General features: G+C 42.4%; 1 protein-coding gene across 1 annotated transcript in view; it reads left to right on the top strand.

The window, feature by feature from the left end:
• Positions 1 to 21884, top strand: part of usp48 (ubiquitin specific peptidase 48) — a 47335-nt gene extending 25451 nt beyond the window's left edge. Inside the window, exons 10-27 of the mRNA XM_007897807.2 lie at positions 1739 to 1873; positions 2797 to 2946; positions 4366 to 4566; positions 7621 to 7735; positions 7896 to 8038; positions 8824 to 8895; positions 9752 to 9876; positions 10361 to 10483; positions 11052 to 11113; positions 12181 to 12291; positions 13524 to 13657; positions 15500 to 15606; positions 17752 to 17856; positions 18751 to 18915; positions 19263 to 19388; positions 20031 to 20079; positions 20334 to 20360; positions 21024 to 21884. Coding sequence (XP_007895998.1) covers positions 1739 to 1873; positions 2797 to 2946; positions 4366 to 4566; positions 7621 to 7735; positions 7896 to 8038; positions 8824 to 8895; positions 9752 to 9876; positions 10361 to 10483; positions 11052 to 11113; positions 12181 to 12291; positions 13524 to 13657; positions 15500 to 15606; positions 17752 to 17856; positions 18751 to 18915; positions 19263 to 19388; positions 20031 to 20079; positions 20334 to 20360; positions 21024 to 21046 — 1973 coding nt within the window. The 3' untranslated portion in view covers positions 21047 to 21884. The remainder of the gene's footprint in view (positions 1 to 1738; positions 1874 to 2796; positions 2947 to 4365; positions 4567 to 7620; positions 7736 to 7895; positions 8039 to 8823; positions 8896 to 9751; positions 9877 to 10360; positions 10484 to 11051; positions 11114 to 12180; positions 12292 to 13523; positions 13658 to 15499; positions 15607 to 17751; positions 17857 to 18750; positions 18916 to 19262; positions 19389 to 20030; positions 20080 to 20333; positions 20361 to 21023) is intronic.
• The last annotated feature ends 854 nt before the right edge of the window (positions 21885 to 22738 follow it).

Genomic DNA, 22738 nt, shown 5'->3' with positions numbered 1-22738 from the left:
ATTAAACGAAAGGTTTCTCTGCTTTGTTCCCATTTAACCTGTTTTTCTGTTGCTTTTTTAAAAATTAATCCAACTTTGTAGTTCTTTCCATATCCCTTTGTTTTTTTTTACTACTCAGATGCTCATCCATTTCCATTTTAAATGTTTTTATCATTCCATCCTCAATAGCTACTTGTAATGTATTCCACACCGTAACAATCCTCTGAATCAATGTTCTTACCAACGATCCACATGGGTGACCTTATCCTAATGAAATACAAGTTAAATACAAGTTAAAGCCCTGGCAGGTTATATGTATGACGCACATTCATTCCAAACTTTAATTAATCCACAACTGAAGTGTAGTGCTATCTGTGTTCGTGATTTGCAAGCGAATAAATCCATTCACTAACCAGACTTCACATGAAGCAGTTTTGCACTGCTTTCAAAAGCAGGCAAGAGGAAGTATATTTACCAGCAATTCCTGAGTCTTGTACATAGGAGAGAATTAGGCCCATTGTTCGTTTCATTTTTGAAATTCCTTACTGGAATGCTGTTTCACGAAACTTAATGTAATACTATACGCAGATAACTTGGATTGTGATAAAAGCACTGAAAGCTAGCCTGTGAAAATACTCATTTACTAACCAATTGTACTCCAGTGTCCAGTTCGACCCCCAACTGTCCCCCCCCCCCTCCCCCACATCCGGTCCCTGACCAGGACCGCTTTCTTCCACCTCCTCAACATTGCCCGCCTCCAACCATACCTTACCCCAAATGCAGCCAAAACTCTTGTGCATGCGTTTATCACCTCCCACCTGGATTACTCCCAACGCACTCCTCGCCGGTCTCCCCAGCTCCACTATTCAAAAGATCCAATTCATTCAGAACTCTGCCGCCCGCGTACTGACTCGACCAAATTTCATACCCACATCTCACCAGTTCTGGCCCAGGCTCCACTGGCTCCCCATCACCGAACAGATCGACTTCACAAGCCTCACTGTCGTGTTCAAAAATCCATTCACTCCCTGGCATCTCTCTACCTCTCCGACCTCCTCACTCCTCAACCCTGGCGCCTCAGTTTGACTGGCACCAGCCTCCTGCTCGTCCCTCACACTCTCTGCTCCCCCCATCGGAGGTTGCACTTTCGGCCATTACTCTGGAACACTTCTTCAATCCCTTCGCCTTGCCCTCTCTCCCCTCTTTCGTGCCCCGCCTGAAGACGTTCCTGTTCGACCTTGCTTACGGCCCCCTCTCCCTCGCTCAGAGTCGGGCCCTGCGAGGAGGGCGCCTTATAAGTGCAAGTTATCTCTGAAAGATTACAGGTGGAGTCCTGTAGCTCAGTGGTTAGAGCACTCGCTTTGCAAGTGAGAGACCTGAGTTCAATTCCAGGCAGAGGGTGAAACCTCGGGCAAGTTTCCTTACTCCACACAGAGCCTAATAATAATCCCTCCAAAACCAAAAACAATAATAAATTGGTCATTTTCAATCCACGACTGTTTGTGGGACATTGCTGTGCGCAATTGGCTGCCGCGTTCGCCCACAAATATACAGTCAATTCACTTTACAGTGTGTTCTGTGAAGCGCTTTGGGACGTCCTCCCGACGTGAAAAGCGCTATATCAAATGCAAGGATTATTATTATAAGTTGTTGTTCTTACTGTAAATATTAGTTTTGCTCTTTGTGTTCTCAGTGTGCTTGTGTATCCAGTTTGGTTCTGCTGCCTTTTAGTTTTGTATTGTTCTTTTCCCATATGTAGCAGAGCCTTCGAAGTCGCAGACACGAAAACCCAAATGTGTTAAAGGCGTTCATTGTTCGAGGAATGCTTACATGCTGGTGTACAGGAGGAAAGGCGAAATGAGCAAAGAGAAGGATATTAGTGTTCAGCTCCCAGGTAAATTCTCTGAAAGATTATTTTCCCTTTACAAATATTTTTTACATGAAGTTCAGGTGTTAATTAAAATTGGGAAAAGATTCTATATTTCCGTAAGCATTTTGAAGCACTGAAACCTAATGTTGGAAAGTTACAGATTCAGGAATCAGCCATAAAACGCTCCTGCAGCATTTACTGATTACCCTTTGAGTGCAGGCACTGCTTGGTGTACTAGCACTGCTTAGTGAGCTATGGCTCCAATTACATTCCCGTTTACATGCATTAAATAACAACTTTTAATAGAGAAGTAGATAATTATCCGGGGAGGACAAGTTTGCAGGGCTATGGGGAGAGAGCGGGGGAGTGGGATTGATTTGAACAGCTCTTTTCAAAGAGCCGACACAGATACGATGGGCCGAATGGCCTCCTGTGCTGTATAATTCTATGATTATTGCTCAGCATACTTCAGCATCTCACAGCCTTGGCAGATTGATCTAGAGAAGCATTTTGACACCTTTGAAATAGTCAACACTGACATTTGCTGTTTACGCTTGAACAAAAGGGATCATGAGAGATGGTGCTGAGAGTTTTGAGCTTTGAAGGAAAAGGAATGTTTTGTTTTTATTAACATTCATTATAAACCCTACAAAGACTCGTTTTTGCCACTTCAATTGTGTACATCAGATTAGGGAAAGGGTGACAAAATCGTATTTCTACATATACAGTGCCTTCTTTCTGTGTTAAGATAATTCATCTTACACTGGCAAATGTTTGTGTGTGTGTCTGAAACAAAATTATTATTATCGAATGATTTGTCAAACACCTCCGTTCTGTCCACAAGCACAATCCTGAGCTTCCGGTTTATGCTTTATTTGTGTTGATGCTTTATTTGTGTGTATATTAGCAGAGCCACAGCACTAAACTGCCTTGTTCCTTTCTTGTAGCACATTTACAGAAAATGGTTGAACGCGACAACAAAAAGTTTGAGGAGTGGTGCATGGAAATGGCTGAGATGCGGAAGCAGAGTGTGGACAAAGGCAAGGCCAAGCATGAGGAGGTGCAAGAGCTCTTTAACATGTTACCAGCTAAAGAAGGTCTGTAAGTTTAACAAGTGCCATTGCAGCTTTCAATTTCTGTGTGTACCCATATGATAAAATATATTTGGAAAAAAAATCTGTCAGTGTTCTTGTGGTCAATATTTTTATAATGCACCTGGCAAGTAACACTGCAGTGACTTAGATGGACATTTGCATGTAAATATAGCTGGGTTTGCCTAGTAATGTGCCCATTATATTGTGGTCAGGAGCAATGTGGATTTAGAATCAGTGAGTCATGATGCCAAAAGGGTCTCTAGTAAAGACAACAAAGGAAAAGGATTTGGGGTGTGATCACTAAAGGATCTGGTCATTGCAAAACTGTTCAAGCTAATCCTGTACTGGGATACATCTCAATCACATTTTAAGTTGAAATATTTTATTCCAGGCTTGTAGAAATTGTTGGTGAGATTATATTTGGATGATTGGGTTTAGAATATGTTGCTTCCATTTAAATTGGCATCAGTATTCCAGGCAAGGTTTAGAGAAGGGCAACCGTGAGGATTTCCAACGCAGTGCTCAACTGGTTTTCATTGAACACAAGATTGGGGAGAGACCAATCTTGGGGAGGGCAGTGTTATAAAATGCTGGAGGTGTAGATGGAAATGTAAGCAGGCTGTTTAATTGAGAGACTGATCACAGAAATAAAAATACCAAATATCAAGTTTGACTGATTAAACGTTTAATTCCCAACAGAATTGTGAATAAGTGGAACAGACAATTAAGTCTGGCAATTGAGCCTTTCAAAAAAAAAAGAGCTCAGTCATGTGAGGTTAGGAATGGAACTGCAGGTGACACAAAACTCCACTGACTAATAATTTCTGTGCACTATATTTGGAAAGCATCCGGTATAGTTTGGTGGACTTGCATGTGTGGATATTGTGCTGTTTTTCTTTGTGAGTTGGGCAGAATTTCTGAGGAATGTGTTCTTCCTGGCTCATTATTACATTGCTTCAATGTTCATCCAGACCTGAAACAAGTTCATAACGTGGTCAAAAAGCTTTATTGGTTTGGACAGCTACCTCCAATCAATATGTAACTCATGAACAAACTTGATTTAATTGTTTTGAGAAACATTCGGAAAGGCATGTGAAAAGGAAAGGGTGGTAAATATGATTGTAGTGTTTGTGGAGTGGTGTTCCTAAGCAATTGATTATATTGGCAAAAGGCACAACATCTGTTAAACAGTAAGTTAGAGGAATCAAGTCGACTAGAAGCACTGAGTCAAAGTGGAGTTTCAAAGCTAATGTTATAGTTGTGAATACTAGTGGATTGATTAACTGCCCTTCCAGGACTGAGACTGCTGCAAGCTTTATTAGTGCAATGAGAACCCTCTCAGTACACCACTTAAAAGAGGCTTTGGTCAAATATCTATAAGATATGGAGCACAGGCTAAGCATTTGCTTTGCTTTATTGTAGACGAGCTGTATGAGTTTGTACCTGTGGACTGGCTACGGAAATGGCTGGATGACTCCGCAGTAACCAAACCGATTGACAATTCTTGCAATCTGTGTGCACATGGAGGCCTGAATCCTGATAAAATCTGCGATGTCAAACGTATCTCCCAGAAAGCAGCAGACATCTTCTACGCGAGATACGGGGGAGGTCCCAGATTAGACGGTGAGTCGAGTTTTCCAAACTTTTCAAATTCTAGAAATACAAATACAGTAAAACCCCATTATAACACAGGCTCACGTATAACATGTGATATTTTTCTTGCCTAAAAATTTTAAATTCTAACATTGTGCCATTCAAATCCATCATCAATCTTCAAATCTTGCTTGATTTTCCCATTGTTTCTCTTCAAAACGTGTTAGCGCAACGGGTTTTGAAGCCTGACACATTTTGAAGCACAAATACATGACCTGAAGCAGGATCGTTTCTGTAAGGCAGATTGGCTCCTCCGCCCGAACCTACCATCTTATAAGGGGAGGGGTTACTGTAAATACAGTGGAAGCTGCTTAAGATGGACACGTCCGGGTCGGCCGTTTTGTCTGGCTTTCCCTATCCTTGCCTCCCGGTAGGTGGTGGTGGTACCTCCCTCCCGTTGCCCTTCCCTTTGGCTGGGAAGGGGGCCAGTTAGCTCCAGCTGTCAGTCAATTTGACTCCTCCTACCCTCCTAAACGCCTTTCCTGTCGGGAGGACGTCCCAAAGTGCTGTGTGGGGTTTTTGTCCAAATTAACAGACATATATAAAACTGATAAGAATGCAAAAGAATTGGGGCTTGCCATTTTGATCGATGTACCCGCCTTACGGGCTTAACTGGTGTCCGGCTAAAGTGGCTTCTACTGTCGTGCTGTCATTACAACTTGAAGTCTTTCTCTGCAATGCAAACTTCTGCAACCGAGACAGCACCAAAGAAACCAAAGCAACACCAGGAATCTGGAGTCCGATTTATAATCTGCAGCATTAATAGAGTCCTAAGTGACAAATGGAGAATGGACTGACAAACCAGTCCAGTGCTGGAGGAGCACTGCATCATCAGGGATCCCGTTTCTCAGATGAGACAGTTAAACCGGGTTCTCGTTTGCTTGTTCAATTGGACGTTAAAGATCCCATGACACTATCTGGAAAAATGGAGGGATTTTCTCCCAGTGTCCTGGCCAGCAATTCACCAGATAAAATTATTCATTTCATGGCTTGTGGGAACTTGTTATGTGCAGATTGGCTGAATCGTTCACCTAGAAGTCTAGCCACTGCGATTTACAGTAAATCTTGTGAAACGCTTTGAGAAGTCTCAATGACATAAGACGCCATATCAAATGTAAAAATTAACATAAATTAAATTCTCCCCCCCCATATCTGTATCGCCTCTGTGCAGCAGTTCATTCCGTTGCGTAAAAAACCTGGATTGCATCAGTGAATTTTGGATGTTTTATTTGAGTTTTAAAACTTTTCTTAGTTTCAACATTCAAGTCACAGATACCACAACTCCATACATTTTCTTACTTTGATGCTTTCAGTGTTGGTGGCTGAGACCAATGCTCGGGAACCAATATCCTATCGATGAAAGCTTGCATGAGTAAGACGGAGTATATGTCATGGATGCTTCCCAGTGACCAAAAACTAACCTTAGAAAAAGGAGCCTGGCTTTAGAGCTGTCTGAGGGGCAATCCTCCAAATGGAATGGTCACCTTTGATCCTTTGCACCAAACGGTCTTGAATTCTGGTTCCTTCCAAAAGCCCAAGGTTTGAAAGGAAATTGAGTAGAGACAATAATAATCCTTACATATGAAATAGCGCCTTATCAAGTCTTCTAGACGTCTCAAAGCGCTTTATAGAACATACTGTAAAGTGAATCGGCTGTATATTTGTGGGTGAAACGCAGCAGCCAATTGCTGTTCCACAGACAGTCATGGATTGACCAATTTATTATTGTTTTTTTTCCCTTGAGGGATTATTAATAGGCGTGTGGAGTAAGGAAACTTGCACAAGGTTTCGACCTGCCGGGAATCGAACCCATATTCCACATGGGCTCCAACCTCAGAATTCTCTTGATCTGCTTCAGTCACCAGACTGGAAAGTGGGGAGGGTGGGTGGCATTCCAGTTTTTCTAGAAAACCTTTTCACAAGTGGCACATCAACCGAGCTATGGAAATCTGTGATTACACCAGTATCAGCAGACATTGAATAAAAAAAAGTCTTCAGCCAATGCACAGCTGATTTATATGCAGCTGCTTCAACTCGTTCACTTTGATGCAGCCACAAATAGCTTGGAATCCATTGAGGTTTCACTTTCATTTGAGATGGATATGGAGTGGAGTTTCTGCTTCCAGAATGAAGATCTGTAGAAGTCCATTTTGATTTGCACTATATTTCTGCCAACAAAGCTTGAACAGAGAAGGAAACACAATTGATGGAGTCAGTTCCACTCAGAATAGATTTCAGTTGACCTCAGCCATCAGGAGCTTTCATTTCAGGTTACGAGGTTTCTAGAGGCTGCTAAAGCAATGTCCCGTCTAACCCCTGTGGACCTCACTGACTGTTCATTGTCGCCAGCTCCATATAAATATCATCCTTGGGCCACAGCCAAACTGTAACCCAGTGAAGGTTGGTTTCACCAGCAATGTTGTCAAGCACTTTTGTATGACAATCAGTGTAGCCACTGAATTCTGGCTGAATCGAAGCTCCAGGTAACTCCTTCGAGCAATCGACAATCCATAATACAGGCTTCCTTTGCCACTCTTTCAGTGAGAATTCTCCTTCACTTCAGGTAGAGCCTCTGACACCCACCCACCTTCATGAATGAGAGGGCAAGTCCAATGTCGAAGAATTCTCGGCATCTTTAACTGCTTAATTCCCGAGTCAGCAAGCGCTCCTGCTATGTCTCCAGTGTACTTCTGGCCTTTTCACTCTGCTGTTGCATGCTGACATGTGGGCCCGGGTTTAATGCAACGTTATCTGTATTCTTAATCTCTAAACTTTGTCTACATTTGTGGTCAGTATAATTTCTGCCTGCCTTTATTTTACCAAGGAAATCCTGTTATGTTGAATGCCTTTTTAAAGTTTAGATTTTTTTTTAAGTTTGAAGGCAATTGAGTAAATCTTTCAGAAGTAGCTTTTTGCAGCTGCTATTGCAGTAGTGAGATTTCTGTCCTGTAGAGGATATATTAAAGGATCAAGGGTTTATGGACAAGTCTTGTTTTCTAACTGAGTATTTGTTTTTTCCCTTAGCTTCTGCTCTCTGCGCAGACTGTGTAATGGAGAAGTGTCGGATTCTTAGGTTGAAGAACCAATTAAATGAAGATTACAAAATAATTTCTAATCTAACAAGGACCACATTACAAAGGTAGCACTTCTTGTCATCTTATGACCAAATCTTGGGAGCGCATTTGATGCATCTAATTTAGGACACATTATACGAAGCGTTAGTAATTCTGTTTTTATTTTTCTTTGTATATTCTTCTTTGTCCAACCGGTTCTTGACTTGCTTGACCTAATTTTTACAGCCTTGAAGGATACTGGGTTGGAAAAACTTCACTCCGAAGCTGGCGCCAACTGGCTTTAGACCAGCTGGATGGGAAGGATGACGATTCAGACCTCGCTGATGGGAAGAGCAATGGGGAAGGTCTCAACAACCTACATGCCAAAGGTAGCTTTGTAACTCACCATTAGGCTTGGTTCTACCTCAGGCCAAACATTTATTTCCTCCTGCGTTTGTTATTCAGTTAATTTCTCTTTTAGTGCCTGCATTCCTTCTGCAAGTCAGCATAGGTTTTTCTACTTTTTGGAGTCCCTTCATTATTTATCATACCCTCAATTTGGTGGTGTCTACAAATTTCAACACCATACCTACTATATCTGGGTCCAAATCATTTGTGTATAGTGAACAGTAGTGATCCTAATTCCACAGTGGGCCTTTGGAACATTACTTCTTGCCAGTCAGAGAAGTTGCCCTTTTGCTGCTCCTGTTTTCTAGCAATTTATCAGCTGCTATCTTTCCTATGATGCCTCATGCCTTGATCTTTGCTGGGAGACTCCTATGTGGCACGTTATCAAAGACCTTCTGGAAATCCATCTGCAAAATGTCCACTGCAATTCCCTCATCTACTTTGGCTATTAGTTCAATAAGGTTGGTTGGGCATGACCTTATTTTCAATAATCCATTCTAGCTACTTTTAATAACACACTCCTTGAGGTGATTAGTTTCATCCTTTATTATAGCACCCGATATAGTGACAGACTTTATATACAGACTTTAAATCTGGCATAAAGAGATGTCTCTTCAAGACTGAAAAGCCTTTTCTTATCCCTTTAACGCTGTTCTCTTCGGCCCTGACTGGAGCTTTGACAGCCCCTTTCATGAATCTTTTGAATTTATGTTTCTTTATGGGTGTGCATTGCTTTATTCCTACTACTCTTGTGGGTTTGTTAAAGGAGATGATGAGATGACTGGGGAAAAAGACAATGAAGACATGAACTTCAATGAAGACCTTGTTTGTCCACACGGTGAGTGTCTGCTCTTTAATGATCCCCGATTTCTTCACATAGAAGCATACTGTTAAACCAAAGTTTTGGAGTTTTTAATGAAACAAAAACTGAAATGAAAAAATAAAAAATATATATGATATATTATCTTTTGGTTCATAGCTGACTACAATCACTGAACGATTGTTGCTCGTCAGTCAGACACACAAGGTCTTTGCGAATATCTCCTGGATGGGCAGAGGTTAAATAAGCAAATCAAAAGGAATCTAGATCTTGGCTCCTTGCTAGTTTCTGCTGTGAACCTAACCTTTCCAAGTTTGAGTGTTTCTGGCTCGGGTCCAGGCTTCTCAAACACTGGCTTCTGGGTTAATCCTGGAATCTTTTCCAAAATGTCTCCATTATCCACATTTGTGAGAGTGGCTTCATAGAGCAACTTAGAGTGAGTGTGTGTCTGAGGGCACATTACTAATCAAAGAATCTCACCTGGATGTGACTGTCAGAACTGTTCTCTTTTAAATCTCAAGTGGTTCAGGGTACATGGAAACCACACACAGATGGTACAGCTCTGAGAAATAGTAATAATCCTTGCATTTGATACAGCGCCTTATCACGTTGTTGAGACGTCTCAAAGCGCTTCACAGAATATACTGTAAAGTGAATTGACTGTTTTGTGGGCAAAACGCGGCAGCCAATTGTGTACAGCAGCGTCCCACAGACAGTCATGGGTTGAATGACCAACTTTTTTTTTTTGAAGGGATTCATTGTAGTACATTGGAACTGTATACTGTTTGTACAGCACAAATGTAATTGTTAGTGGCATGCGCTGAGCTTGTAATATGCACACACAGAGTCATAATTCACATTTTTGTGATAACAGGGGACTTATGCACCTCCGAAACTGAAAGGCGACTTGTGTCTGAGGAAACCTGGAAGCGACTAAAGGCTTACTTCCCAAAGTCACCTGAATTTGCACACTATCACTCGCCTTGTGTACAGTGTCAGGTAAGAACTACTTATTCCAGGCTCCAGGGCATTATTCCGGAGACTTAATAGAAGTTTTCAAAATTATGAGGGGATTCGACAGGGTGAACAAGGAGAAACTATTCCCACTGGCGGGTGGGTCGGTAACCCGAGGACACCGATTTAAAATAGTTGTTAACAGAAACAGAGGAGATGAGAAATGTTTTCACACGGAGTGAAATCTGGATCTGTAATGCATTGCCTGAAAGGCTGGTGGAAGCCGATTCGATAACAACTTTTAAGAGAGAAGTAGATAATTATTTGGGGAGGAACAAGTTTGCAGGGCTATGGGGAGCGGGGTTGATTTGGATAGCTCTTTTCAAAGAGCCGGCACCGACATGATTGGCCAAACGGGCTCCTGTGCTGTATAATTCAATGATTCTATGATTATCTTCAATTATCTGTTGAATTCGCTTTCAAACTAATGACTGCACATCTAACCAGAGTATTTTATTTTGTGACAAAGGTATTAGAGAAGGAGGGTGAGGAGAACGAAACTCTGAGCAAGATGATGGCGAACGAGCAGAAGTCGGCACTGCTCTGTCTCTTTCAGGAGAAGAACCGACCAATACTCATCAAGTGGCCTGAGGTAAAAAAAAAAGAGATTATTATTATTATTTCTGCTGTCCGTTTTATAAAAGAAAATCTGTGTTTTTGTTTCTAATCTAGCAGCATGAAAAATATTGATGGAAATCTACTGTTCAATTCTAGTTGAATAACAGTAAGGATTCCTGTTAAATGGGTGACTTTCTGGTCATCTTTTTTCTCCCCAAACATCAGAGATGTTCCTTTCCGTGGGGTAACTTGTTTTGTGAGGCTCTTTCATATGTTTAGCCCCTCAGGAATTTTTACGTTCAACGCATTGAGGAATTTGCTTAAAGTCAATGGAGCCATTCCATTGGCATAGATCCAGCATGTTTTATTCATATTAAAGAGCAATAAGGAGACTGTCTATTTGAATACAAACTGTTGTTTATGTATAAAGTTGGATTTCATGAGAGGGGTATGAGATTCTGACACTAAGTGTATTGGTAGGTGATTTGTACTAGGAATGGGTTTCCTCACACACTTCACAATGTCCAAGGAATTGGTACAAGTGAGTGCATCATGGTCTGATCCACACAAGGCTCACAGCTTCTTTACTGTATGTTTTGCAGGAGACTGATGTTCTCTACATTGTTTCACAATTTTTTGTTGAAGAATGGAAGAAGTTTATCAGGTGACTTTTTTGTTCTGCTTGTTATGTTGTCTCTCTTATTACTATTTTTAATTGTATTTTTGACCTTGCATTAAAGGTCGGTGAGCTTTTGAGAGGTTCTGCATTTTGTTTATCCTTGACGTCCGGACAGGAGAAAAAGAATAGAGCTTTGTTTCTTTGACTTTGAAGTTGCACAGAAAGAATCCTAATGTCCTAGAGCCTCCTACATATAGGCTTCACTCTGTGCATATTCTCCAGTTGGCAGTGAGTGTGCTTTCTTGTTAACGCATTAACTTGCTTACCAGTTAATTTAGTTCTTTCCATCTGTTAATTGCCCATCCACTCGCTAGATTTTGGGGGGTTTTGACATTGACCAACATCTGATTTGAAACTTCACTCAGTTTGTATAAACATTGGTCAAGCAATTAGTTTATTAAATAAGGCTACAAGAGAAATAAACATTAAACTAATAATAAACAATATCAAACTTAAATGAATAATGCTGAGGTGTAGAAATGGGGGAAAGGCAGCCAAGCTTCAGTTTATACACTCCTAACCTCTGGCCCTCTCCCCCATCCATCACTTGGGTATAACACTCCCTCTCTTACAGTCTTTTAAGGCCCGCCTCAAATCCTACCTCTCCAAATGCACCTGTGGCCACATCACCCTCTACTTCTCTCCCCCCCAACTCAGTGTCTATCCCTGTTTCTGTAAAGTGCTCCAAGGTGTCACTCTGTGCGAAGGGCACAGTATAAATAAAAGTTGTTGTTGCTGCAATCTTTGCCGGTCCATTAAATTCCCTTGTGCATTACCACGATTCTGTGCCTGCTTTTACATCCGCACATTTGCCGAAGGAAAACTAGACCCAAGTAAACCCAGGGTGATAATACCTTGGGCCACAAGAGGAGGGAGATCCTGCCGAGGCTGAACCCAATCACCTTGCAAGAGGCATAAATCTAATCAGGGAATAGCATCCAGTGAAACCTGGAAATCATTTCAGTTTGAAATGTGAAAGCAAAGAGGCTGATTGTACAGCGCATTACTATAAATCTCTCCCCTATCCTTTGATTTGGTTCTGTTTGCTGAAGGAAGCCGACGAAATGCAGTCCTGTATCATCAGTGGGCAACAATGCGCTGCTTTGTCCTCACGGAGGCCTCATGTTCACAGCCGAGTCCATGACGAAGGAGGATTCTAAACAGTGAGTCTTATTCCACAATTGCCCTCACACGTTCATCTAATATTGCCTTTGGGGGGGTTGCTATGCTGTGAAAGCTTCATTTGAAGTGTTTGCCTTGTTTGGTAAATACTAGTAAACGTGTTTGGAATGCATAAATAATGTCCTAAAGAATAATTCTTTCTTGTTTGGTTAACCTCCACATGCAAATAGGAGATTGCTAGGGTCCCATTTGAAGAACGTCAGTGCCTTTAACATAAAATAAAACATTACAAGTATTGTACAGGACAAAATTTATTACAGAGGAAATGAAAGTTACGTAGGCAAATGAGGCAGCTAACCTTTGCCTAATGAAGCCCCATAAACAATAAAGTGAGTAGTTGATTCGTTGAAAATTTTGTGATACATGTTTGATGAATATGAACCAGGGTAACCGGAAGGGAAAAAAATTAGTGATGGGGATTAACCTCAATTAATAACACAATTAATAAATGTTATTATTGTTCACTTGAATCACAAGACAGACAGAATCTAAATTACTAAATTAAAGCACATACTATTTTAATTAGATGTTATATTGACAAATGCAGCAAGTCAATCAGCAGTGCCCACAAAGGGATTGGGTGGGGAGAGAATGAATTGGTTCAATTTCAATTTGCAGGAAATAAACTTGAAATACTTTTGAATTACATGTATAGTACACGTACATTGTCTTGAGCTCTGTCTTTACTTTCAGAAAGTTTCACTGTCACCACAATTTCCTCATCTGCGTGTGGTTGCACACAAACCTCCATTGTCACCAGCTGTGAGAGACTGAGTCAATCAAGGTTATTTACATTCATCATAGTTCAGGTGGTTGAGTTGTGCTTTGATTGAGGTGCTCAGAATAATGGAGTATTGAGAAAGTAAATGGGGATCGACTTTGCTCTGGTTGGCGAAAGCAGGGCAAGGGGACATAAAGTCAACCGTAAAGTTAGAGTAAGCCAGTAAAAGTGGAGTTTGCAAAATATTTCTTCACACAAAGGATCAAATTGGAAGAAGTTAAGGGATGTGTAAAATGGAACTAATGCATTGCCATAGAAGGTCATGGTTTCATTGCCGAACCAGTAAAGATTTGGGTAAAATGTTTTCACCAACAGAGCTTTATTCATGCTCGTCGGGTCTAGATGTGCTTCCTGTTTAATATTGTTTTCACTTTCAGATCTTGATTCTATGTTCTTTCCAAATTCAACAACCTGTATTCTTCCTTTGCACAGTGTAGCTCTTATCTGGCCAAATGAATGGGAAATCCTCCACAAATTATTTGTTGTCGATAATACAATTAAAGTTATGCGAAAGACCAGCATTGCAGAGACGGGCTCTGTACAGGTGGAATACAGCACCAGTCCTGGTAAGGACATCGCGAGTTATGTCAAATAATAATAATAATCCTTGCATTTGATATAGCGCCTTATCACTTCGTTGAGACGTCTCAAAGTGCTTCACAGTATCTACTGTAAAGTGAATTCACTGTATATTTTGTGGGCGAAAAGCGGCAGCCAATTGCGCACAGCAGCGTCCCACAAACAGTCATGGATTTTATTATTATTTACGCTGGAGCTCTCTGGCCGCCAATTAGTTTCCAAGCGTAGAAATTTGAAACTTGGTAACCTGATTCAAATGCACAAAACTTGCTTACCTCTCCCTGTCCTCTGGTACTGTTCCCACCCCTTTAACAAACGCTGCCATTCACTCCTATCCTTAAAAAAATCCTCCCTGGGCCCTTCTCTACTCCCTACCTACAGCCCCACCTCCAACCTCTCCTTCCTTTCCAAGGTCCTGGAACGAGTTGTTACTTCTCAACTTCGCTCCATCCTCTCCCGCCACTCCCTTCACAAACCCCTCCAATTGGGTTTCCGTGCCACCCACAGCACAGAACCCGCCCTGGTCAAAGTGACAAATGATATTCTGTCCATCTGGGAACAGGGCTTCCTCTGCCTCCTCATCCTTCTTGACCTCTCCGCTGCTTTCAACACTGTTGACCACTCTATCCTCATCCACCGCCTCTCCTCTCACCTCAACCTCCACGGCGCTGTCCTTGATTGGTTCGGATCGTACCTCTCACACTCTCACTTCATCTCCTCAAATGGCTTCTCCTCTAGCCCCCACACTGTCTTATGCGACGTTCCTCAGGGCTCTGTCCTTGGTCCCCTCCTCTTCAACATCTATATGCTCCCTCTTGCTGACATCATCCGCAGACATGGGGTCAACTTCCACATGCATGGATGACACCCAACTCTATCTCTGCCTCCACCCTCGACTCCAGGACCCACTGCTGTCCTGTCAGACATCAAGTCCTGGATGAGAGCTAACTTTTTTCAGTTGAACGTCAACAAGACCGAGGCTCTCCTGATTGGCTCCCGTCAGCGCCGCCTCACCTCAGCCGCTGACAGCATCACCATCCATGGTTGCACACTCCACCTTGCTAAGCCGGTCCAGAACCTTGGGGTCTTGTTTGACCCTCAATTATCCTTTCTACCCCACATCTGCACCATGACCCGCTCTGCCTTCCCCACCTCCGCAACATCGCCCGGCTCCGGCACTGTCTCACACCACAGGCCACCGAGACCCTCACACACACCTTTATTACATCCACGCTCGACTATGCGAACTCACTGATTGTCGGCCTCCCGACTCCTCCCTCCACAGGCTGCAGATCATCCAGAACTCTGCAGCCCGTGTCCTCTCCCGCACCAGGCTCTGTGACCTGTCACCCCCATCCTCGCCCAACTCCACTGGCTTCCCATCACACAGAGGATACAGTTCAAGATCCTGTCCTCACCTTCAAAGCCCTCCATGGTCTTGCTCCCCCTACCTCTCGACCTCCTAACCACTTACCACCCTGTTCACTCCCTCCGCTCTTCACGTCCCCCACCTTGCTCGCCCCACTCTGCATCCACCTTCTGGAACTCCATCCCGCGGTCACTCCATCTTGCCCCCTTCCTTAAAGACCCACCTCAAGACGCTGCTCTTCGACCGTGCATTCGATCTCCCTGCTTCCCCCCCCGCGCCCTCCCCCACGCTTATCCTCAGCTCGGGTCCGGAACTCTGCCTGTTCAACGCCTTGGGACATCCCCCCGGCGTGAAAGGCAATATGCAAATGTAATTTTGTTGTTGTTACCTCACTGAAATTATCCTGTTGCTAGGTTTTTTTTATAACACTTTTAAAATGTTTTTTGTTCTTACCGTGCAGGGCTGTGTGTGGAGTGTCGAGAGGGCTTGTTGTGCCAGCAGCAGCGAGACCTCAGAGAGTACACCCAAGCCACCATATACATCCGTAAAGTTGTGGACAATATCAAGGTGAGCTTTCTTTTTTTATTCTTGTCCAATTTATTGGCATGTTACGAGGTGGAGCTCTGCTAAACTTTGTCCAGAATGTGGCTCATTTGAGCTTTCAATTCCAAATCGTGAAGGTACCAGGTATGAGACAATCTAGATCTGAAGAGAGGCTGAGCTAATTTGGTGCTTTTTCCAATGCGGTAGAGGAGATTGAAAAGGGATTTCAAAACAGTGTTTAATATGCTGAAAGGACAGGAAAAAATAGTCAGTGACCAGGGGAATAGTCCTAGGATTTTAGTAGAAGAATCGCAGAAGAAGGCAATTGGATAGCTATTTGAAAACGAAAAATGTGCAGGGCTATGCAGTGAGAGTGGGAGAGTGAGACTAGTTTTTCAAAGAGCCGGCAGAGGCTCGATGGGCCGAATGGCCTCCTTCTGTGCTGTAAGATTCTATGATAAGAAGTTAGAACAGATTTCTTCAGAAGCTTGTTGGGGTTTGCAGTTACCCTCGAGACTGGACCGATATCATCAATCTGAGTATTAACGGTATAAAGGGATGTGTGGAGAGAGTTGCCAAATGGGATTAATAACAAAGGATTTAGAAAAACAAAGTAATATTGGCATAGTTATGATGGGTTGAATGCACAGAAAATTACCATGTTATCAGATGAAATCTTGTATTCATTCTGGAAAATCATGTTGTGTTTTTTTGTGATTAAGAATAAAAATTCAGATTTTAAGCTTTGCTGTTTGTATGGGTTCTTCCTAGTTCCACATCAAATCTTGGAACACTTTGCATCAATAATACTCTGAAACAAACAAGTTTGTTAGCTTCACTGTGTGGGCATTTATGCAGAAGAAGGTGAAGATCTGTAATGATGAAGGCTTAGTTGTACAGGGGAACCAGCGTTGTGCAATGGCAAAATAATATTAAGCATGTTTTTAGCACTCTTGCTGTGCTCCAATGCTGTGACGGATTACCTCCACCAGTGGCAATTAATGGTGCAGTCACTGTATTAAAACAACAACTTTTATATTTATATAGTTCCCTTCATGCGGCCAGCGTCCCAGAGCACTTACCTTATAAAGGGTACCAATTACAGGTGCTTTCAGTCCAGTTAGAGGACGATCAACAATTGAGGGATATGGAGAGAAGACGAGGAAAAAAGTATTACACCGTTAGACTGGCATCCTTTACCCAAGTTAAATACTTTCGAGTGTAATATAGACTGGCATCCTTTGCCCGAGTTAAATACTTTCGAGTGTAATTTAGGAATGAAAGCTGATAGTATAATAGATATCTTGTGCACTGTAAAGTGAAGTGAATTGACTGTATATGACAATGCTCATGTAATTGAAGTGCTGAGAACTGTTTGGACTTGGGAAGGTAAAGTGCCCAGAGTATAAATCATACCGACCACACTTTTGTGTTTTATTAACTAGGACGATTGCCAATGAGGCTGTTTAAGTATTTTTTTTCAGTCAGTTGGGTGTCTGGCATGTGTGGAAACCCATCACCATGCTTAAGAGTATCCATCCAGACTGAGAGTTCCATGCATCCCACCTACACACAGAGGGAAACTTGCCTAATTCTGGAGAGTATTGAGGCAAGGAATTGAGGATTGGGGACCAACCCAGAGTATGCGTTAGGTGGTGTTGGAGTTTAACCAGCAATACCATTGTGTAGCTTTCTATTGCAAACCCCATCTGGCAGGCTTCTAGCTGCTTCTCCAAGTACAACCCGACTACTTGTTAGGGCTTTGGCTGTTAATGAGATCTGAGTGGGAATCCCAGTTTCTCCCCCTCCCGTGACCAAAGAGCCAGACTCTGGTCTGTCATCAACAGTGTCTTAGAGAACTGCAGCTGCATTTAGCTCTGGAATACCCACCACCTGAGAGGATCAAATCGCTTCTGATATTCTATTGCCAGGTATATCATCATAGAGCCAGCTCAAAATGATGGAGATCCTACTAGACTCTCCTTTTTCCTCCCCCCATTCCCAGGAGGAGAGGATAATGGGATAAATACAAATCAGTCAGCCTCTCTTCAGACATATAACCTAGTTGAAATTTCGAAAGCTGGATGACTCCACATTGTGGATTGTGGGCAGGGTATAACGGGGTGTTAGTAGCTAGTTTGCGTCACAAGTGATTGCTTTACTTCTCAGGTTATGAAAGAAGGTGCACCAGAGCTAAACATGAGTGGTTCTGAGGCCGAGGAGGAGAGGGAAGAATTCAAGATAGAAGGAGAGAAAGATCCTGACTTTAACCAGGTAGTGTGGCATTTAACTCCAGTATCATAAAGGAGTGGTTGTGTGGTAGCTTTGTTTCAGTTGCTGCTTATGAATAGTTTATGTAAAGCCTCTTGCATTGTGTAGCAGAGACTTTAGCCTGGTGACCTGTCGTTGCAGCTGCAACCTGGTGTGTGTAAATGACAATGGGCATTTATACAGCATCTTTCACACAGGGCAACATCTCTAGTGCTTTAGAGACTGTGGCAGACACCAAGCAGGAACGGAGGGAGAGGAGGGAGGGTAACACAGATGTGGGAGAGCTTCAAGTATGGAGTTCCAGGGTAATAGTGATTGTAAGGTCAGCCACCGAGGGTGGGACGGACGGTGAGGAATGCAAAGCAAAGCTGAGCTTGCCAAACAGAAGGAGCGACAGGAAAGTGAGGCTTCATAAAAGTCACAGCGGAGCAAGGGCGTGAAGGGATTTGTAGGTGGAAAGTGGAGATCTTTAAGCTGATCATGGGGAGACAAGGGACAGAGTGAAGGGTATTATGAAGGCTAGTGGGTAAAGTGCGAGCAGCTGAACGGTGGCTAAGTTGGAGCCTGTGGATGGTAGTGCTTGACGGGCTGGTGAGGAGACCATTGGGAAAGTCCAGTTTGGAGGGACGTGAATCAGAGTTTTGGCCACAAAGGGCAGGGCGTGAATTGAGATGGGAACGTAGCTTTACCATACATAAAAACCTTTCATTCAAATACTATACATTTAAAACCAGGGTTCAGTTCTCCCCCCCAACTCCCCCCCCACCCAGCCCCTTAATTATTCTTCCGTTAAGATTTTCGTTGAAATTAATAGGAAGTGATTTCATTTTCAAACTTATACACTGGTAAGTACTTGTACCGTGGTAAGCTAATGCAGACTAAATCTCTTGCTTTTAGAGTAATGGAGCCAAACGGCGTAAACTGGCACATCTGTGTATTGGCAACACACACAGCAGCGTACACTATAAACCTGGCATTCGCCGCAGTACACGCCACAGAGTGCGGGGAGAGAAGGAGCTTCTGGTGTCCGCCAATCAAACATTGAAAGAGCTAAAAATACAGGTAAGGAACAGTAGCTGTGTACCTTCTGGGATTGCTGCAGTACTGGTTATAATGAACAAAAGCTAGTGATTTTAAGTTGATGAATATCATTAACCGGGTGAAATGCCTGTATGAGACCCTGTTGTACAATAAGGACCAATATAGATTTGATCTCAAAACTTCTGGTAAATTACTTGAAAATGTTTCCATTCGCATTTGGTGTTTGAATGAAAAATTGTTGAAAAGAGAACTTTCAAGATGTCTTCACAACATAACGTCACAATATGTAATCAGAGAGTTGTGTTGCTGGGATTAATTGTTTAAAGTGATGATTTTTGGGATTCAGTCTTCCTCTGTCATACCCGCAGATTATGCACGCATTTTCCGTTGCTCCATTTGATCAGAATTTGTCACTGGAGGGCCGAATGCTGACTGACGACACTGCAACACTTGGAAATCTGGGTATAATTCCTGAATCTGTCATCCTCTTAAAGGTACTTTACTCCAACCATAGCCAATTAATGAAAGCCATTGCTTAATAAAGTTCTGGTGACTTTGTGGTTCGCTTCCTGAAAAAAGCAAGCTTTAATATTAATAGTTGTTTTTCATGTACAGGATCATTATTATAACATGGTGTTTTGGGTGCATAAAATTAGGTGCCCCATTATAAGGATCTGCGAAAACTGGTTTGCCCATCCTGGCTCATCAGGTCACCACCGACATCACTTCTAGTGCTAGAGATGCTCACAGGAGAGGTTGCTCAGTAAGCTGGCCAGTCCACACCCAGTGATCGCACAGCCACAAAAGCACCTCGCTGTGAGAGAACGTGAGCTCCAGCGAAGTGCTCTCTGATGGCAGTGCCCTATACTTCAATATTGTGGTTACTTCAGTGATGTTTTGATGGAAACATACACTTTGGGTAACTTAGTGTTCAGTTAGTCTGCCTCAGTCCACACTTGATCTTTAGAGACGACAGTGAGGAGGATCCTGTTATCAGCAGTAATTGAGACTGGCCCCATTGTGGATAAGTAGGTGCATTAGTTAGTGCACGTTCTTCTGTACTAATAACGTAGACATTTGATATTAATACATATCCTTGAAAATTAAATTGCTTTCAATTTCTTTCTATATCTAAGGCGGACGAACCAATTGCTGATTATACCGCAATGGACGATATAATGCAAGGTAGGAATTGGGTAAACTGCTGGAATTTGAAATGTTTCATCCGGAAAGGTTTAATATTCAACCCCAGCACCAAGACAATCAGCCTCTGGGATTGGACAAGCCGGGGCCCTTCATCAGAAACTTTAATTTATTTTAATGTCAAGTGTTCTTGTAGTTAGAAATGATGAAATGTCTGCCGTTGTTTTGTGTTTACAATTTCACTGTGCGCAACCAACCTATCATAGGACTTCACAGTGTTTTCTTTTTCTTTCTAGTATGTATGCCTGAAGAGGGTTTTAAGGGTAAGTTGTTTTGTTTCTTACAAAGACTTCCCTGTGATGCCGGGTAGTTTATCTCTGTAGAAGCTGAGTCTGATTTCAATAAAATATTTCTTGTTGCTCAGTATAGAAAGTTGCTCTTACTTGATAGATACTCGAAAAGGTTTCGATGGTGATGGGAATGCTGGTATGTTGGGATGGAGAGTGTGATGGGGCATGCATCTCAGACTTGAGAGACGCACTGCATTGCATCTAGTAACAGGAACAGGAGGAGGCCATTCGGCCCATTGAGCCTGCTCTCTAATTTGATTAGGTTATATCAATTTAATCCCAATTTCCCAACCTTTCTCTGTATCCTAAAGTGCATCTCCGTCTTGCCTTTTACCAATCCCATTGATTCTGCATCTGTGGGCTGAAGGACTGTGATCCACATTCCGGGTTGTGAGAATGTGAAATGTATTGTCTGATCTCATGGCTCTGCCTAATTGGAGAGCAAATGATAGTATTGCGTGATGTATAGAAGAAACCGGATTGTTCTGTGGCTGTGTAGTTCTTATTCTTGGTGCACAAAACATGAGGCCAGCTTTCAATGATCAAACAACAACTTGCATTTATATAGCACCTTTCACACGAGGTAGTGTCCCAGAGCGCTTAAAGCAATAACATCCTGTTTGGTTCCTATTCCAGGTACTGGTCTGTTGGGCCATTGAAACACAGATGCTGCAGACAGCTGTGTGAGGGTTGCACAGTGAAGACGAACAGCAGAAGCAAAGTCATTTAAAGATTGCACCAGGCACACAGGGACGCTCAGTGACTTGGTTTCTCTCTTTAACAAAGGACCAATCTGAAAGCTTGCCTTCCAGTGCCGGAGTGCCTGACCAAGGTTTGAGTTCAATTCATGGAGCAATAGTCAAGGTACTGGTCATGGATTTTTTTTATGTAAAAAAAGATCCCTTTTGATGCTGCCTCACAAACAGTGGTGACTAGAAAATCCATTTGCGTGAGGGGAGAAAAAACTCTTCAGTTTCACTGTCTAATTATCCAATGTTTGGAAGCCAAAAATGATATCTCAGTGGCATTTCTGTCCAAGTGGTTTGATGTAAATTGGATGTAGTTACCTTGTTGGCACTTATAATTGTGGCTACCTTGTTGCCAACTGGCCAATAATTTAACCATATTTGTGTGTATGATCCAGCTCTGGGCTGAAGATGTCTTCTGTCTGGATTGAGACATGGAATTAACCTCCGTGTTGTGTAACATTGGGTTGTATAATCAGTTTCTGGATTAACAATTTCCCGCAACGTCTCTCAAAATGTCGAATATGCAAGAACCGGATGAAGAGGTTTAACGTTCCACGAACATCTGAAGAAGCTGCTTAGATCAGCTTGTTCCATGTGACTTATAAGCTGTGTACACAGTGAAATAGTTGCCTGCTTTATTACACTAGAAATGTTTCCTGATCTGTTCATGTAGTACTGTATTAGGAACACTAAGTGCTGTAAATATATGCAATGCTTTTTGATTTAATACATTTTACTGTTTTCTGTTCGTTTTTGTTACGGACTTTTGTTTGGAAAAGAATCTAAAATATGCTGAGATAGCTTTTTTAAATCCTTTAAAAGGGTTTTGCAAATTGCGTTTGTTGCAGAAATGCTGTGGTAAGACTGCTATCTTGATATAAAATCCACTAGAGTTGTTATATTGCTTATCATTACTGTACCGAATAAAAGAAGACTTATAGAAAATAAGATGAAGACTATTGTTAGGGCTGAATCAGTTCACTACTGTGTTGGAAACAGCAATGACAATATCTCATTTGTGATGCATAACTAATTGTTAGTTGTATGCTAGCCGTATCTTTTCCTGTACTAAACTCCTCAGTCTTTGCCAGGCTCCACTGGCTCCCTATTGCAGAAAGGGTTGGTTTCAAGATCCTCATACTCGCTTGATATCACTTCTTACCCTGGCAGCTCCCTACCTCTCCAGTCTGCTTGCCCACTCCTCTACCCACCCTCTTCGCTCAGCCGGCACCAGTCTCCTACATATCACTTGTCCCCTCCGCTCCACCATCGGCTTTCAGCCGCTACGCCCCAAGACTCTGGATTCTGTCTCAATCTCTTTATCTTGCTGGTCACCTCTTCTCTTCCCAGCTCAGAGTCAAGCTCCACCACTCTTAAGCACTCTGAGATGCTACCCTTTGTGAAGGGTGCTATATATAAATGCAAGTTGCTGTTCGGCTATTACGGAACTCAACATCTTATTAAATTTGAAATGGTTCTGATCTACAGATGTCACGATTTACCTGCGGTTGTTGCACTATCTGAATTAAGTGCTGGAGAGATCTACAATGAATACTAATCCTTGCATTCGCTTAGCATTTATGACTTCCAGTTATCTCAAAG

Source organism: Callorhinchus milii, unplaced genomic scaffold (genome assembly GCF_018977255.1).
Source record: "Callorhinchus milii isolate IMCB2004 unplaced genomic scaffold, IMCB_Cmil_1.0 Scaffold24, whole genome shotgun sequence".
Taxonomy (NCBI): Eukaryota; Metazoa; Chordata; class Chondrichthyes; order Chimaeriformes; family Callorhinchidae; genus Callorhinchus; species Callorhinchus milii.
Note: the sequence above shows the minus strand (reverse complement) of the source record. Positions and strands in the feature narration are given on the sequence as shown.